The sequence below is a fragment of the Aspergillus uvarum genome (genome assembly GCF_003184745.1).
Source record: "Aspergillus uvarum CBS 121591 unplaced genomic scaffold BO82scaffold_6, whole genome shotgun sequence".
NCBI lineage: Eukaryota > Fungi > Ascomycota > Eurotiomycetes > Eurotiales > Aspergillaceae > Aspergillus > Aspergillus uvarum.
The window spans coordinates 157858-173983 of NW_020291303.1; the positions used below are offsets into that span (position 1 = coordinate 157858).

At 52.2% G+C, this 16126-nt stretch overlaps 6 protein-coding genes across 6 annotated transcripts; 3 read left to right on the forward strand and 3 right to left on the reverse strand.

Moving 5' to 3' along the window:
- Positions 1 to 9: 9 nt before the first annotated feature.
- Positions 10 to 6637, forward strand: BO82DRAFT_429063 (RNA helicase SLH1). The gene is made up of 2 exons (XM_025640499.1): positions 10 to 57; positions 113 to 6637. The coding sequence occupies exon 2, from the start codon at positions 291 to 293 to the stop codon at positions 6393 to 6395; it is 6105 nt and encodes a 2034-aa protein (XP_025495741.1). The 5' UTR covers positions 10 to 57; positions 113 to 290; the 3' UTR covers positions 6396 to 6637.
- On the reverse strand, positions 6488 to 9257 carry BO82DRAFT_389224 (uncharacterized protein). Its single transcript, XM_025638439.1, has 2 exons — positions 8033 to 9257; positions 6488 to 7982 (listed from the first exon to the last, which is right to left on the reverse strand). Exons 1-2 carry the CDS (start codon positions 8963 to 8965, stop codon positions 6984 to 6986), a joined length of 1932 nt encoding a protein of 643 aa, XP_025495742.1. The 5' UTR covers positions 8966 to 9257; the 3' UTR covers positions 6488 to 6983.
- Positions 9258 to 10617: 1360 nt separating this feature from the next.
- Positions 10618 to 11947, forward strand: pfy1 (profilin). Its single transcript, XM_025634267.1, has 5 exons — positions 10618 to 11017; positions 11118 to 11133; positions 11224 to 11308; positions 11416 to 11550; positions 11669 to 11947. Exons 1-5 carry the CDS (start codon positions 10990 to 10992, stop codon positions 11798 to 11800), a joined length of 396 nt encoding a protein of 131 aa, XP_025495743.1. The 5' UTR covers positions 10618 to 10989; the 3' UTR covers positions 11801 to 11947.
- A 586-nt stretch (positions 11948 to 12533) lies between these two features.
- BO82DRAFT_162680 (Got1 family protein) lies at positions 12534 to 13711 on the reverse strand. Its single transcript, XM_025630272.1, has 5 exons — positions 13372 to 13711; positions 13251 to 13277; positions 13130 to 13178; positions 13040 to 13055; positions 12534 to 12926 (listed from the first exon to the last, which is right to left on the reverse strand). Exons 1-5 carry the CDS (start codon positions 13400 to 13402, stop codon positions 12630 to 12632), a joined length of 420 nt encoding a protein of 139 aa, XP_025495744.1. The 5' UTR covers positions 13403 to 13711; the 3' UTR covers positions 12534 to 12629.
- Positions 13712 to 14533: 822 nt separating this feature from the next.
- On the reverse strand, positions 14534 to 15097 carry BO82DRAFT_371472 (uncharacterized protein; the record flags this gene model as incomplete). Its single annotated transcript, XM_025637273.1, has 1 exon — positions 14534 to 15097. One exon carries the CDS (start codon positions 15095 to 15097, stop codon positions 14534 to 14536), a length of 564 nt encoding a protein of 187 aa, XP_025495745.1.
- A 380-nt stretch (positions 15098 to 15477) lies between these two features.
- BO82DRAFT_162826 (DASH complex subunit DAD4) lies at positions 15478 to 16122 on the forward strand. The gene is made up of 5 exons (XM_025630273.1): positions 15478 to 15516; positions 15581 to 15637; positions 15687 to 15731; positions 15785 to 15869; positions 15932 to 16122. Exons 1-5 carry the CDS (start codon positions 15514 to 15516, stop codon positions 15958 to 15960), a joined length of 219 nt encoding a protein of 72 aa, XP_025495746.1. The 5' UTR covers positions 15478 to 15513; the 3' UTR covers positions 15961 to 16122.
- Positions 16123 to 16126: the final 4 nt, after the last annotated feature.

A 16126-nucleotide genomic window follows, 5' to 3' on the forward strand; every position in this document is an offset into this window, starting at 1 on the left:
GGCCATTGTCACCGATACCAATGCTGTGCAAGTTGAATTGCTGAGTAATATTCATAAGTGAGACGTCGTTTCTTTGCTACCTAGTATCCATAATCCTAACTAATACAAGTAGACTCGGCTCACCGCCCGGCTCCATAGCGATGCAAGGCGGTGGCTATTCTGCCGGGTACTTCCGTCATCGCCCACCAGCCGGGCTCATCCCACCACTCACCACTCACTTCTCACTCTCGCCTTTTTTTTGAGTTTGGGGTGCTGGAAGCTCGTTCTTAATCTGCGTCTCACTCGTCCAAATGGATGGCACTGGCTTCATCGAGTCGCAATGGCTCACTCAGCTGGCAGCCATGCGCCAGGCTATCGCCGATCTGAAGCTCCCCTCAGACCCCGCCAAGGAACCCAGTTACGGAAGTGACCTGGAGCTGGATTTTGAAGATGATTATTCATCGCCTGGAACCATCGACGACGACATCTGGGATATCATCAGCTCAGACGATGAATCTAGCGAGGGATACGATGATTTTGATGGTCTCCCCTCCGCTCCGCTAACATCGGCATACGATCAGACATGGCTCGAGCAGAAGTGCCACAGCCTCGCCTCCAACAAACCCGGCCTCGAGGCACACGACATTGCACAGCAGATCACAGCTGCGCTGGCCACCGATAGTGGAGATGACGAACTCCAGATGTCGTTGGCCGAAATCGTCGGGTTCGACGATCTGGATTTTGTCATCGACTTGATCGCTCACCGGTCGGAGATCATCTCGAATGCGCACTCCCATGCACGCACAGAGGCCCAGACAGATGGTCTGTTCTCTGGGAGACTCCAAACCAGGGCGGAGCGCGAGCAAGCACTGCGACAGCAGGATTACGAGCATAAGCATGCGCCACTGTTGGAGTCACAGACAAGGACCGAACCGCATTATCCTCATGTGTTCAAGATGCACGAATCCAGAAACGTGCTTTCCCTTGGAGGGAAGAGGTATGGGCTGCCGATGGGTAGTAAGCAAATTGAAGAAAAGAAGTACACCGAGATCGAAGTCCCCGCGTCCAAGACGGGCGGCTTGTTTCCCGGTCAGAAGCTGGTGCCAATAGCATCCATGGATGGTCTTTGCCAAGGCACCTTCCGAGGTTACAAGACCTTGAATCGCATGCAGAGTCTGCTCTATGATGTTGCTTATAGGACGAATGAAAACATGCTCATTTGTGCTCCTACTGGTGCTGGTAAAACAGATGCCGCGATGCTAACGATCCTGAACGCTATTGGCAAGAACACTATCCCTAACCCCATCGAGCAGCCAGATGCAACCGAGTTTGCGGTGCAGCTGGAGGACTTCAAGATTATCTATGTGGCCCCAATGAAGGCTTTGGCAGCTGAAGTCACTGAGAAGCTGGGGAAGAGACTCGCTTGGCTTAACATCAAGGTTCGCGAGTTGACCGGTGATATGCAGTTGACCAAGCGAGAGATTGTGGAGACTCAGATCATCGTCACTACCCCTGAGAAATGGGATGTAGTCACCCGAAAGAGTACGGGCGACACGGAACTTGTACAGAAGGTGCGCCTGCTTATTATCGACGAGGTTCACATGCTTCATGATGAGCGTGGTGCCGTCATCGAGTCCTTAGTAGCACGTACCCAGCGTCAAGTGGAAAGCACACAGTCTCTCATTCGAATTGTCGGTCTGTCCGCTACGCTGCCCAACTATATCGATGTTGCAGACTTCCTCAAAGTCAACAAAATGGCTGGTCTGTTTTACTTCGATGGATCCTTCCGCCCTGTACCACTAGAGCAGCACTTCATTGGTGTCAAAGGGAAGCCTGGCTCTAAGCAGTCGCGCGAGAACATCGATGTCGTAGCCTTTGAGAAGGTCCGCAATATGCTTGAGAGAGGACATCAGGTCATGGTGTTTGTTCACTCACGAAAGGATACTGTCCTAACTGCTCGGATGCTTCGTCAGATGGCCAGCGAAGAGGGTTGTGAAGGCCTCTTCAGCTGTCAAGAAGAAGAAGGATACTCCAACGGCTTGGCGGATGTGAAACGCAGTCGTGCTCGCGAGCTGCGTGAATTGTTCGCGGGTGGGCTTGGGACCCATCATGCAGGAATGAGTCGAAGTGACCGTAACCTGATGGAGCGTCTATTCTCCGAAGGACTAATCAGGGTGCTTTGTTGTACTGCGACACTCGCGTGGGGTGTCAACCTTCCCGCCGCGGCAGTGGTCATCAAGGGTACCCAGCTCTACAATCCACAGGAGGGTAAATTTGTCGACCTGGGCATCCTCGACGTATTGCAGATCTTTGGTCGTGCTGGTCGTCCCCAGTTCCAGGACACTGGTATTGGGTTCATCTGTACCACCCACGATAAATTGAACCACTACATCTCCGCAGTAACGTCGCAGCAGCCGATCGAATCCAGGTTCTCGAGTCGTCTCGTGGACAATCTGAATGCGGAAATCTCACTGGGCACGGTCACGTCAGTCGCAGAAGCTGTGCAATGGCTGGGATACTCGTATCTGTTTGTTCGCATGTTGCGCGAGCCCCGGAATTACGGCATTGACTGGGCTGAGATCCGCGACGATCCGATGCTGGTCCAGAGACGTCGTCAGCTAATCATACAAGCGGCACTTGTTCTTCAAAAGAGCCAAATGATTATATACAACGAAAAGACGGAGGACCTCAAAGCTAAGGACGTGGGCCGCATAGCAAGCCAGTACTATGTCCTACAGACAAGTATTGAGATATTCAACAACATGATGCGGCCACGTGCCACTGAAGCTGATGTGCTAAGCATGATTAGCATGAGCGGTGAGTTCGATAACATACAAGCGCGCGAGAGCGAGTCGAAGGAACTCAACAGGCTACGAGACGAGGCTATCCAGACAGAAGTAGAGGGCGGAAACGACTCGCCTCATGCAAAGACCAACATTCTGCTCCAGTCGTACATCTCCCGCGCTAGAATCGAGGATTTCGCCTTGGTTTCTGATACCGGCTATGTGGCGCAAAATGCTGCTCGTATCTGTCGTGCTCTGTTCATGATAGCCCTGAACAGACGCTGGGGCTACCAATGTCAAGTGCTTCTGTCGATGTGCAAATCGATCGAAAAACAAATGTGGCCTTTTGACCATCCGTTCCATCAATTTGACCTTCCTCAACCGATTCTTAGAAACTTGGACGAAAAGCTTCCAACGTCGGCTATTGAATCTTTAAGAGATATGGAAACGGCCGAAATCGGACAGCTGGTTCACAATCATAAGATGGGTAGAACGCTTGCAAAGTTACTGGACAACTTCCCTACGCTAAGCGTCGAAGCTGAGATTGCACCGCTGAATCGTGATGTCTTGCGGATTCGTCTTTTGCTCTACCCAGAATTCAGCTGGAATGACAGACACCATGGAGCCTCGGAATCTTACTGGATCTGGGTGGAGAACTCGGAAACATCCGAGATTTACCACCATGAGTACTTCATTCTGAGCCGAAAGAAGTTGCATGATGAGCATGAGTTGAACTTCACAATCCCACTGTCCGATCCGTTGCCTAGCCAGATCTATGTCCGCGCGATCTCGGATCGATGGCTGGGTGCTGAGACGGTCACCCCGGTGTCGTTCCAGCATCTCATTCGTCCCGATACGGAGAGTGTGTACACCGATCTACTTAACCTTCAACCATTGCCTATCTCTGCCTTGAAGAACCCAATTTTGGAAGAGCTCTACGGACACCGCTTCCAGTTTTTTAACCCTATGCAAACCCAAATCTTTCATCTCTTGTATCACACCCCAGCCAATGTTCTGTTAGGTTCACCGACAGGTAGTGGAAAGACGGTGGCCGCAGAGCTGGCTATGTGGTGGGCTTTCAGAGAGAAGCCCGGCTCCAAGGTCGTGTACATCGCGCCCATGAAAGCGCTTGTGCGTGAGCGAGTTCAGGACTGGAAGAAGCGTCTCACAGGCCCTATGGGTCTCAAGCTGGTAGAGTTGACCGGAGATAACACTCCTGATACTCGGACAATCCGAGACGCGGATATCATCATTACAACTCCCGAGAAATGGGACGGTATCTCGCGTAGTTGGCAGACCAGAGACTACGTGCGTAAGGTGAGCTTGGTGATCATCGACGAGATCCACTTGCTTGGCGGTGATCGAGGACCTATTCTCGAAATAATCGTGTCTCGAATGAACTACATTGCTTCTCAATCCAAGGGCTCTGTGCGGTTGATGGGTATGTCCACTGCTTGTGCAAACGCTAGCGATCTCGCGAATTGGCTAGGCGTCAAGGAAGGTCTTTATAATTTCCGCCACTCGGTGCGCCCTGTGCCTCTTGAGATTTACATCGATGGATTCCCTGAGCAGCGTGGCTTCTGCCCTCTCATGCAGTCGATGAACAGGCCGACATTTTTGGCCATCAAGAATCACTCTCCTGACAAACCGGTTATCGTATTTGTTGCTTCCCGCCGACAGACTCGCCTCACTGCCAAGGATCTGATCAACTACTGTGGCATGGAAGATAATCCTCGACGATTTGTCCGTATGTCGGAAGAGGATCTGCAATTGAACCTTACTCGGGTCAAGGATGACGCTTTACGAGAGGCACTTAGCTTCGGAATCGGTCTGCACCATGCTGGTCTGGTTGAATCTGACAGACAACTAGCCGAGGAGCTTTTCGCAAACAACAAGATCCAGATTCTGGTGGCGACAAGTACGCTCGCATGGGGTGTCAACTTGCCTGCGCATCTTGTCGTCGTAAAGGGTACCCAGTTTTTCGATGCCAAGATCGAAGGCTACAGGGACATGGACCTGACGGATGTATTGCAAATGCTGGGTCGTGCAGGACGTCCGCAGTTCGACACATCTGGCATTGCCCGCATCTTCACACAGGACGCAAAGAAAGCCTTTTACAAGCACTTCCTGCATACCGGATTCCCTGTTGAGTCGACTCTACATAAGGTCCTCGACAACCATTTGGGTGCTGAAGTGTCTGCGGGAACCATCACCACGAAACAGGACGCTCTGGATTACCTGACCTGGACGTTCTTCTTCCGGCGTCTTCACAAGAACCCATCGTACTACGGGCTCGAGATCTCGGCCGAGGAACACAACACCATGGCTGCTCAAGCTATAGCGCAGGAATTTATGATAGACCTGGTCGATCAGTCCCTCAGCGAGCTTGCCGAATCATCCTGCGTCGCCTTCGACTCGGCCACTGGCGATGTTGACCCTACTCCCTTTGGCAAGATCATGAGTTACTACTATCTCTCGCACAAGACTATCCGCTACTTAATGTCGCATGCCAAACCCAACCCCACCTTCCACGATGTCCTGAGTTGGATGTGCTCCGCCAGCGAATTCGACGAGCTGCCCGTCCGGCACAACGAGGACCTGATCAACGCCGAACTGGCGAACCACCTACCCCTCTCCGTCGACTCGATGGGCGACCTGCCCCTTTGGGACCCGCACGTGAAAGCCTTCCTCCTCTTGCAGGCGTATATGTCGCGCATCGACCTCCCAATCTCCGATTATGTCGGTGATCAGACCTCCGTCCTCGACCAGGGCATCCGTATCATCCAGGCCTCGATCGATGTCATGGCCGAACTGGGCTACCCGCACGCTTGCCAGATGTTCATCAGCCTTCTCCAGGGCATCAAATCCGCCCGCTGGCCCGAGGACTCGGCCTTGTCGATCTTGCCCGGCGTCGATATCAGCAATACCACCGACTCCAAGGGCGCCAAGAACAACAGCAGCGTCCTTCCGGCCACACTCGCCGCTCTCGCCGCCCTCCCCACCGGCGCCATCTCCTCGCTGGCGCGCAAGCTCAGCCTCTCCGCGTCGCAAGCCCAGTTCGCCAAGGCCGCAGCCTACCTCCCCAACCTCGCCGTCTCCATCGCCACCATCACGCCCCGCGGGATCACCGTCTCCATCGCCCGCAAAAACGCCCCCATGGACCGCGACTGCCGGGTCTACGCCCCGCGCTTCCCCAAGCCCCAAACTGAGGGGTACTTCCTGCTCATCTACAGCGCAAAGCCCGATGGCCAGGACGGGGAGCTGCTGGCCCTGAAACGTGTTTCATGGCAAACCGGTCCGCGGGGAAAGAGGAATGATCACAAAAACAACAGTGGCCGTGGCGCTGCTGGCCCCTCTTCTAACAGTAGCAGCGGCAGCGGCAGCATCGCCAGAAAACCCAATGAGCGGCAGCAGCAGCAGCAACTTACAGTCCGATCCTCGGTTAAGTTCTCCGAAAACCCCGCGGCGCCGAGTACCAAGCAGGTCAACGTGCGCGTGATCAGTGATTCGTACCCGGGCATGGAGTGGACAGTGACCCAGGTGGAGGTTCCGACCGGTGCCGCCACGGGAGCTGAAACGCAGAGCGTGCCGGAATCCACTATCCCTGAGAAGGGCCAAGAGATAATCCCTTAGTTTTTTTCGTTTTCTGTACATACTCTTAGATCTACAGGAGGTTTTCCTCTGTATCTCAATTTTGGAAAAGTTGGTTGGTGATACAGTAGATGCCTTGGAAAAGAATAACGAATTTGACTAGAGTTTCAGGTGTTGTTTTGCCGGAATTTGGAGGTGGTTCTTGGCTTTGTGCTCGTGAAACATCAGCGCAATAGATTTCGGAATTGTAAATCAAATCTAATTTGAGAAGGCTAGGGTCTCGGATCGTGCCTTGGACTGGATACCGAGCGGGGTATTTTGGCAACAAACATGAAAATAGAAGGATAAAAAAAGATACATGAAGATGGGGACTGTCGAGCCCAGCATGACTGAAAAGGGCAGATGTCGATCTGACACAGTAAGAAATGGGATATGTCACGTGGAATGGATGGAAGTAAGCTATCAAAGCATAGAGGTATATGCTACCTGCGCTTGTAAAGGAAGGCCGGCTAAGAAAGAAAAAAGAGATAGAGAAAAGTCATCGAGCCAACTGGAAGATGAACCAAGAGTGTGACATAGGATCGTAAGAATGGACTACTAGAGTAAAAGCTCGAGTGGGAAAGGGCAATGTCAAATGAAGTTGCCGACACGGACGGTTCGCGTACTTCCAGGCCCAGGGCTGAGGCCCCCACCATCTCGAAGGCGAGGCGGCGGACGAGCGATCCTGGTTTCCACGACCCGATCCGTGGCGGTGGTGTTGGCGCGGTCTAGCCGGGGCCGGATGGGGACGATCACTTGCTTCTTGCCCCTGGAGACGGAGACGGATCGAGCGATGGAGATCTCCTTGCCTCTGGAGACGGAGACAGATCGAGCAATGGAGATCTCCACGGTGGGGAGAGGCTTGTTCAGGTCTGATGTGCTGGCGTTCTTCCTCTCGTCGCCGAGTGGGAATCGGCGGGCGGCGATTGGGGTAGTGGTGGCGCTGGTGGTGGTGCTGGCCTGACTGACTGTGGGAGACCGCGCTGGAAGATGGGTTCTGCTACGCGGCGTGTTGGGCGACTTGGCTGATGAGACGAAAGAGAAGGGCGATGAGACGTCGCTTCGGGAATCACCAGAAGTCCTGATGGGTGGCACTTGCGTGTTGATCGTTAGGGTGGCAGGAGCCTTCGGCCGCGGGATGGCAGGAGGAATAGGTGGCATAGGCTCGCTGGTGGTTGGGGACTTCTTGTTGATGATCTCCCATTCAGGCTCTCGCTCATCGACGTAGCTGCGCACCGGCTTAAGTTTCTGCAGGAGGAGTCTTTCGTCCTCGGAGCTGATAGATGTTGCTGATAGGAACGACGACACGGAGCTCTGTTGCTTGTGCGAGGACGGGGAACTGTGAACCATGAGAACGAGATGGTTCTTATCTTTTGGCGCATCCTCTTGGTGAGACTCGGCTAATGATGTCTGAGTCTTGTGTAATGGGCTAGGGCCGCGCGGTATGTTTTGCGATCCGAGAACCTTCGAAGCCTTGCTGACTTGGGTGGCGGGAAACAGTGTGAAGTTCGGAGAATTAGACCGTGAACGCGTTGGTGAGGTCGCCCTTCGACAAGGAGGAACAATTTCCGGTGACGGAGGCGACGGTTGCTGAAACAGGTTGTTAGACGAATCACATTTAGCAGACATGGACAACTTACCTTCGCCTCTTCTGTGTCCGCATCATTCAACGTCTTGCTCCGTCGGTTCAAGGACGGGGGTCTGTTCTTCTGCAGAACCCCCCCAAACATCACACTGTACCGTTCCAGTTGGATATCAGGAATATCAATCTGAAGCAGGGGCATGTAGTTCGAGGATGTATTAACGGTTTGAGATGATTCCTGGATGGCAGTCTTCTCCGGCTGTTCGTGCTTCAGGGCCGTGGGTTCCTGCGTTGGTTCCAGTTCCAGGGATGGCCAGGCTTCGATGGGGCTGGGTTGAACATCAGGCCTGGGGTCGGCCATGTTCCTATGGCTTTCCTCGGGTTTGGGCTTGGGCTCCTCTTCGAGTTTTGGCTTCTCGTCAAGTTTGGGGCTCTCCTCGAGCATCGGTTGGCGCCGGTTAATGGAGACTGCAGAAGCCGGCATTGGCCACTCCGTAGTCGGTTGAACATGATAGAAGGGTTGGCTAGGAACAGGTGCACTCAATACACTCTTTGCTTTGAATAGTCCTCCGATTTTCTTCCATTTGCTTGGTTTGCGCTGTAGTGATGGTCGCACCGGGGCCTCCGGAGGCCTCCCGAACTGTTGCTCTTGCGACATTGCGATTGGCACCTCGACCATGCGGGGGCTTCCTAGTGCGACACCAATCAAGCCGTCTGATGGTGAGATGATCGGGCTCGTTGGCGAAGTCATGGCATTCGATGGGGTTTTTGGGATCTGGAAATCAAAACCAGGATTGGCATCCTGCACATGCCTTTGCTGCTGCTGCTCTGCCGTCTTTGGGCGCGCAGAGTCCTGAGGCAAGTTTGCGCTTGGTTCGTGATGTCCGGAGTTCTTGCGCGGCCGCGCGTCTGTGTGCTTTTGAGCGGGCGATGAGCTAGCCTCTGGCTGGCGCAATGTACGCGACCTTCCACGAAATGTACCTAGAGCCATGGTGAATGTTCCGGTTGTGATGATTTCCCCAGAAAGTAAGGATATGCTGCTTAGTTATGAGAAAGGAAGGGTCCGTGAGTGCCCGTGAGGTCAAGCAGAGATAAAAGAGTGGAGGTGGTAATATAAACCGGCAAAAGAATGACAGGTTAAAGAATGTCGGAGAAGAGAACTTCAAGAACCAGTCATGAAGGCTTGCATGTAAAAAGGAATGGACGGCCTTCCAGAAGGCCCGAAACAATACCACTAAACCGTCACGAAGCTGAAGATTCAGTCATGGTCGGGAGAAAAGGAGGGATGGAGGAGAAGCAGTAAATTGAGGGAAAGAAAGAAGCGCCAGACAAAGCCGTTGTCAGGGTGGAGCCTGAGGCCGACGGCGCAACACCTAAATGAAACAAGCGGCAGGGGCTGGTTAGTGTCAGACTGTTCTGTTGGATCCATGATCAGTGGGATTTGGACTGAGTAAGATCTGACGAAGCGCCAGAACTCAGGAACCAACGAGAGCGCTGGAAGTAAATTGTCTAGGAGGCGTTACAGGAGCTACGCGGGCGGAAAATGTGTGGCATCTGCGAAGCGCCACGGAAGATGCTTATCGCGGGATCTGATTGATTGAGCTTTTGATTACGGCTTCATCCCATGGGCGAGAGGGATCGAAAGAACACGCTTGGCAGACGCAGGGTTGAGTTCGCAGTTGGACATCGTCCTGACATGATTGAGTTCTCGGAGCCAATAACATTGTTCTCATCATGGAGATCTAAGATGCTGATACATGAGTACTTGCAGTAAAGGGGGGGTTTTGTCACAGATTCTCGCGTGGGCGCTACAAGCGAAAGGGGACTGTTTCAGACTCATTCCGTGCTCTCTCGCACGTGCCGTTCGCTCCTGCGCACCGGTGGGTATGAAGACTATAAGTACGTACGACAAGAATGTCAAATGCAGGTCTGCAGCTGTCAAAGCGACTGACTGACTGCCTGACCAACAAATGGTTGTCCCGAGGGCTAATTTCCCTGGTCTCTTGATCTGACGTGGCCCGGTCCCATGACTTAAGTCGATCATCTGTGAGGCTCCGTCAACGGGAGCGAATGCGGTCGGAAATCAAGAAGAGGAGAGACGCCGGAAGGCTGCAGCGTGCATCGTGAAGCGTGCAGTTGATGTTCAACACACGACCTGGTCTCATGCATTTCGCCACTGCTCATTTGCAAGCCTGCGCTAAAGGGAAAAGTCTCAGTTCTTCAACATCTTGAGCAGAGACAGAAGAGGCGGTAAGAGCATCGGTGGGACTGAACAGGGTCTAGCATTCGCAATGGCAGGGAGGCTATTCCGAATTGCCTCAGATTATGGAGACCTGGTGTTGGCCCCTCCACCGCCCCAAGGCTCTCATCGTTGTTTTGCACTCTAGTCTGTTGACTCTCACGCAGGAAGCCTAAACAGATAGACAAGACAGACAGCTCCAAACCACGGGTCAGGCGCGGGTGCAAGAGAGGAATGACGTAGAGGGGAGCATGAGGGGACAATCAGGGTTCGCACTATTGAGATGTTGAATGGAGTAGAAAGATTGAGCTGAGCAGTAGGAACTAGTGAGTAGTAGAACAAACCCTATAGGAAACTATATAGAACCCGAATGATTGAAGCAGTCAATCAGTCAATCAGTCTCATTTTAGTCTGATGGAGCTTGGCGGGGCGCATTGAGAGCAAGAGAGCAAGAGAAGTGGAAAAGAGAGAGAAAGCGCGCCAGCGACCAACAGAAACCCCCACCTCACCTCATCATCTTCTTTCTGACTAAAGCCTCCCCCCCCCTCTTCATCTCCTTTCCCCTCCTTTTCCTCAACCTCTCCTTCTGTCCATCAAACTACATAGTATTCAACTTATCATCTTTCCTGGTCCGACTTTTTTCCTTGGACGACCGCCTTCTACCCCCCCCTACTCTTTCTGCCTTGTGGGAACTTTCCTCCTTTCCTCCTTTCCGTTCTTCTCTCCGACCATCTCCGTCGTTTGTTTATCCCACCACTTCCATCACCACCGTCACCATGGGTCAGCACTCCGCTATCTGGCAAGGTATGCTTACCGTTACTTCCTCCCATCAGGAGTCTCCGTCTGTCTTGTTGTCTACTATCATTTCTGTATTCGATAACTAATTTACTCTTGTTTTGATCAGGCTATGTCGATTCCAGGTATATACACCATCCCGCCCCTACCCCGCTTCCAATGCATCTCTATATCACTCCAGCTCAGCATGTATCCTAACCACCATCGCCTTCCAGCTTAATGGGATCCGGCCAATTTGACAAGGCTGCCATCCTTGCCTATGACTTCTCCGATGTTGAGGCTTCGTCCCCCGGCTTCACGGTATGATTCCCCCGTCATCGGGTCGGCGCGCAGTCAACCATCCGGCCATAATTCCCGTCCCCTTCCCTCTTCTCCGTACGGAACTCAGAGTTGACCCCGTCGTACAGATCGCTCCGCAGGAGCTGACCGGTGTCGCCGCCATCTTCAAGAACCCCAGCAGCGCCTTTGCCAACGGTATCATCGTCGGAGGAGAGAAGTTCGTTACCATCAAGGCCGACGAGCGCAGCGTGTACGGCAAGAAGGTACGGTTACCCCTTCCCGTGGTCATTTCCAATACTCCTAGTCCTTCGGCGTTGGATCGTCATATCCGCCCTTATCCTGACAAGCTGAACTAATCACAATCAAACCCACTCGTTACAGGGCAAGGAGGGTATCGTCATCGTCAAGGCCAACTCCTGCGTTTTCGTCGCCCACCACGGCGAGGCCGTCCAGACCACCAACGCCGCCACCGTCGTCGAGAACCTCGCTGACTACATCAACAACCCCCGGTAGATGGGCCGGTGTATACACCTAATCGAAAAGTCTATCGTTGGGAGGGTGACGAGTCCAGGGGGAGCAGTGGTAATACTCTGAATGTAGAACACGGTGGTCTCCTTCTCGATTTGTCTGTTCTTAATTTTTCTCCTTTTTTTTTTTTTTTCTCCTGTTGTTATATGATATCAGCCACAACGCGTAGATATGTGCAATATGTGCCAACTTTTTATTCTCCTGAGATGATCTCGGCTCTTGTCTAGACGGATGGATGATGTACTTGTCAGAGCTCTTGCAACATTTATTAGTCCACTGTGATCCTGTATATGTAATCACTACTTGACATGAAAACGAATGTCTATGTATCCAACAACCGGTCTGCAACGGGTGAAAAAGAAACAGCCCAAAGAGAAAATATTAACAATTACAACATCTAATCCACTCCAGCCAAGGCCACATATGCACCCCACGGAAGAATGACTTTCCTTCCTCTTCCGCAACCAAAGTACAAATACCTTATCTTTCTTCACACCGCAAGACAAAGTACATGAACCCAGTATATTCCACATTTCGTATTCCATGCGCATCATATAGATAAAAGTCGTAAGAACGGTAAGAAGGTAAGTCTTGTGTTGTCGTTTCGTTTTACACGTTAACATTATATCACGCCTCTCATACTGTAGTAGAGGAGGATTTTGTTCGCATCAGTGCATGCATAAACAGGGTTGACGCAGAACACATCCGCGCAAAAGTCGCTTAACACCTATTGATTAGGCTTTGTGACGACGGTGGAAGTCTCGCTTCATGGGCCTATCACGAAAAGGCCAAGAGAGCGAAAAGAGAGTATGCTTTATACCGGCAACTCGGCGTTCCGCCGGCCGCCGGCCAGCGCCTCCAACGCCGTCTTGATGTACGGCCCCACGACGGGGATGTTCCCCGCGAACTGGCCGATGGTCACCAGGAAGTCGCCGAAGAGAATAAACAGCCCGTACAGCTCGATGATGAAGCCCGTGAGCGGCCAGCGGAGGAGGATGAGCAGGATGCCGGCGACGAAGGCGGCGGTGCCCTTAAGTTTCTGGCGGCGGGAGAAGAAGGCGAAGGTCTTTTCGACACCGATGATTAGGGTGAGGCCGATGAGGAAGAGGATCTGTTTTTGTCTGAGTGGTTAGTTCGGGGTTTTGTGGGGGTGGGTTTCGTAGGAGGAGAGGGTTTGCGGGGGCGAAAGGGGGATGGGGGAGCGAAAGGATGAGCGGAACGTACGTTGCCCATGGCGAGTCTGTGAGGTTTGGAGGTTAGCTTTTGTGGTGATACGTTGTGATTTGGGAAAGCAGGGTCGGTGTTGGGACGTACAGTGAGCGATCGAAGAACATTAGGACTCCGCCGAAGAGGAATAGTGCTCCTGTTGAATTGGGTCAATCGGTCTGGTCTTGGTCGGGTGAGACTGGTCTTGTATGTGAGTTCGTGGACGTACCGGCGGAGCAGAAGATGACTCCTATCTCTGTTGGTTGGAAGATGCTAGGTTAGCCTTAATTTCTGCTTCATGGAGCCTGGCTCTGGGAGGGTTGTAGATCGGATTTGCTGGTTGCGCTTACTCTGATTGTCGGACAGCCACATGGTTGGCATTTTTATCTCACTGATGCAGGATCTGTATGTGATTTGATGTGTCTGAGGGAATGGTGGTCCTAGTTCGACAACAAAAGATTCGAATCGGATGCGCGATGCGAAACTCGAGATGCTGAGTAGATCGACAAACAGATGCCTGCGGAGAGGATCGCGATGAGCGACGGAGATGTCGCGTGCGCGCGGAAACGTTGATCAGGGAGGTAGCGAAAGCTGGGCGCTCGTAGAGGTGAGTGAGACTAATCCGAAGGATAGAGTAGAAGCTCGCTGCTGCTTCGTCTCAATCGCTAGAACACAATCAACCGATTTTCCCCAACGAGTTGAATAAACATTGATGATAGGCGCCCAATATTCCCCAATTCTGCCACGTTCCTTTCTTGGCGAGATGAGAACTAGTCCGTCTTGGGATGGCGGTCGACTGGCTTCCGCACTTACACAAAACTCGCGATTTTGCTCCCATATTTCTTTTCCTTCATTGACAGTACCGACTCTCCTTTCGAGATTTGTTATGGTGTAATGGTCAACACCCCAACACTACCTATCGGGTGGCTACGTCAGCAATTCGGTTCAATCCCTCTTATGCTGAGGTGAACAATTGGATGATTACATCAAGACGACACTTCAATCGTGGATTCCTAGTGCTACTGTTGAACAACTCGACATGGAGTGACACTGCAAGCACGACGCGTGCTTGCAACTACTAGGTCCTCTCCTGACCTTCTCCTCACGTATGCTATCTTCGTGCCAGCCTATGGCTGAGCACAACTATACGCCGCGGCGACAGTATCCCCAGTGATGCTGTAACTGACGTTCCCTCCGGTGGATCGTCGGTACTAGTCGAGTGCTGGTTCTTCCAGCACAGAGGCGAAGATCAAAATCGTATTTCTCATAATACAAGATCACGAATAAGCCGGAGCAGTTCCTTGAACCTGTCTCGAGAGGGGCAGGGGGGTGGAATCGCTTGACTGTGTTGGTCGTACATTATTATATTTCAAAATCAGAAGAGAGTCATAGCGCCTAGCTAGAAACATAACATCAGATCCCACTCTTCATTTGTTCTTCAGTCTGCGTAGACTATACGGAACTTACCCCATATAATCCCATGGTAAAAAGTGACTCCCAGATATCATAAGCTCATTTTAGCACAACGTGTGCAGCCCTCAATTCCAGATAACTCTCCGGAACACCCTGTCCCAACGTCCGTACCACGCCGAAAACCTCCTTGTCGTGATATCTCAGTCTCGTCTTGGGGTCCGTGTACGGGGCCGGCAGGCCGGTGATGTCGCAGTATCGGGTCTGTTGGGAAGGGTTCAAGGACGGAGCGGACTCGATATTGGTGTAGGTCACAGTAGGGCCGGAGAATGCCGCGCGAGCGTTCTTTTCCAGGACCAGCGTGGAGAGGTTCTGCGCAGCTTGCGCGATGTTGGTTCGTGAGCCACCCTCCGCAGGGGTCTGGCTTCCTTCGGTGCTGGCGGAGGTGGTGGCGGGGAGCGGCGTCGATGCCCCAGAGTTGGTCTGTGTGGCCATCACCGAGGCCTCTTTTCTCGAGCTCTCGGATATGAGCTGTTTGACATTCTTGTTGCGCCGTTGGGAGGGCTTCCAGTGCGGGTTGCGGAATGGGCGATGGACGTGCGCGATGTCGAGACGGTCCAGGAGTTGCTGATGTTTCTCGCTGTCTGCTGGTGTCAGGGGAGCCATGATGAGGACCGTGTCTCAATGCGCTCCGAGTTGTTGATGATGCAAAGTTGGTGTCGTGGTTTGAGAAGCAGGTTGCTTGGTCGTGAATGTCGGAGTTGATTCTGAGGGGGGAGAGTCTAGAAGTGCGGTCCGGAAGCATGTGCGGATTGACCCAGGCCGTCGTTGTATGATGGCGCTGGCAACCACCTCAATACCCGAAATAATTACACAGGAGAGAGATTCAGTGTGAATCTCTATTTTGAGGTCTATCACTTTTGGAAACAACTCTTAGCATCATATCTACTGTCCCTTTTTCAGATACGCAACGACCAGTTTCAGTCACGTGACATACTGGTTGGTTTCTTTGGCAAACGGGCAGCAACAAACAAACATCACTATCAAACGATCTCAGAGCGTCTACCTTGCAGTGTGCCACTATGGTAAGCACCCTCGGAATTAAATCACAAGTGGGCTACTAGAAGAGACGAACTAAAAGTCATGCAGGAAAGTCCTCACGAGCATCAGCAAGCCTTGCTGCTATCTCGCATCATCGGCAACATCGTGTGTTATTCCCTACAATCAGTCAGAGGTCACGACTGACTAGACCCAGGAAAAACTCAATGAATCAATCATGGTCATGAATCGCAGTCTCCAGGTATTTTCCGCATTCTAGGCATGTCGTCGATGATGTTGACCTTCGTATCACAGGAAATCAACATCCAGAACATGAACGTCGAGCTGGTAGCGCAGATGTTTAAGAACTACCAGTCCAATGTGCTCTTCCACCTGGAAGGTATTGTAGATTCCAAGTCGGCAACAGCGCCTGCCTGGTTCAGCGTTGCTAACTTCTCCTAGCGACGGACAACCTGAAGGAGCCATCCTGAGCTTCTGCCAGCGTTCACCATTGCACTTACGACGATATGATATTCTGTTTCAATTGTTTTAATGAAATATTTTTTTTTCCTTTATTGGTGAATTGAGACTTGTGCTATCGAGTAAACCATTTAAAACCCCGGGTAATTTCCCTTGCTTGTTCTGTATAAAAGGTGT

What these genes read in the sequence shown, in the direction of transcription:
- BO82DRAFT_429063 (XM_025640499.1), top strand. Translation starts at nt 291, where the DNA reads ATGGATGGCACTGGCTTCATCGAGTCGCAATGGCTCACTCAGCTGGCA.
- BO82DRAFT_389224 (XM_025638439.1), bottom strand. Translation starts at nt 8,965, where the DNA reads ATGGCTCTAGGTACATTTCGTGGAAGGTCGCGTACATTGCGCCAGCCA. An exon ending in CGGACACAGAAGAGGCGAAG is followed by an intron (nt 7,983 to 8,032) that starts GTAAGTTGTCCA and finishes AACCTGTTTCAG; the next exon opens with CAACCGTCGCCTCCGTCACC.
- pfy1 (XM_025634267.1), top strand. Translation starts at nt 10,990, where the DNA reads ATGGGTCAGCACTCCGCTATCTGGCAAG. An exon ending in CTTCGTCCCCCGGCTTCACG is followed by an intron (nt 11,309 to 11,415) that starts GTATGATTCCCC and finishes CCCGTCGTACAG; the next exon opens with ATCGCTCCGCAGGAGCTGAC. An exon ending in GCAGCGTGTACGGCAAGAAG is followed by an intron (nt 11,551 to 11,668) that starts GTACGGTTACCC and finishes CACTCGTTACAG; the next exon opens with GGCAAGGAGGGTATCGTCAT.
- BO82DRAFT_162680 (XM_025630272.1), bottom strand. Translation starts at nt 13,402, where the DNA reads ATGCCAACCATGTGGCTGTCCGACAATCAGA. An exon ending in GTGGCTGTCCGACAATCAGA is followed by an intron (nt 13,278 to 13,371) that starts GTAAGCGCAACC and finishes TCCAACCAACAG; the next exon opens with AGATAGGAGTCATCTTCTGC. An exon ending in AGTCATCTTCTGCTCCGCCG is followed by an intron (nt 13,179 to 13,250) that starts GTACGTCCACGA and finishes CCAATTCAACAG; the next exon opens with GAGCACTATTCCTCTTCGGC.
- BO82DRAFT_162826 (XM_025630273.1), top strand. An exon ending in CTCGCATCATCGGCAACATC is followed by an intron (nt 15,638 to 15,686) that starts GTGTGTTATTCC and finishes GACTAGACCCAG; the next exon opens with GAAAAACTCAATGAATCAAT. An exon ending in TCATGAATCGCAGTCTCCAG is followed by an intron (nt 15,732 to 15,784) that starts GTATTTTCCGCA and finishes TTCGTATCACAG; the next exon opens with GAAATCAACATCCAGAACAT.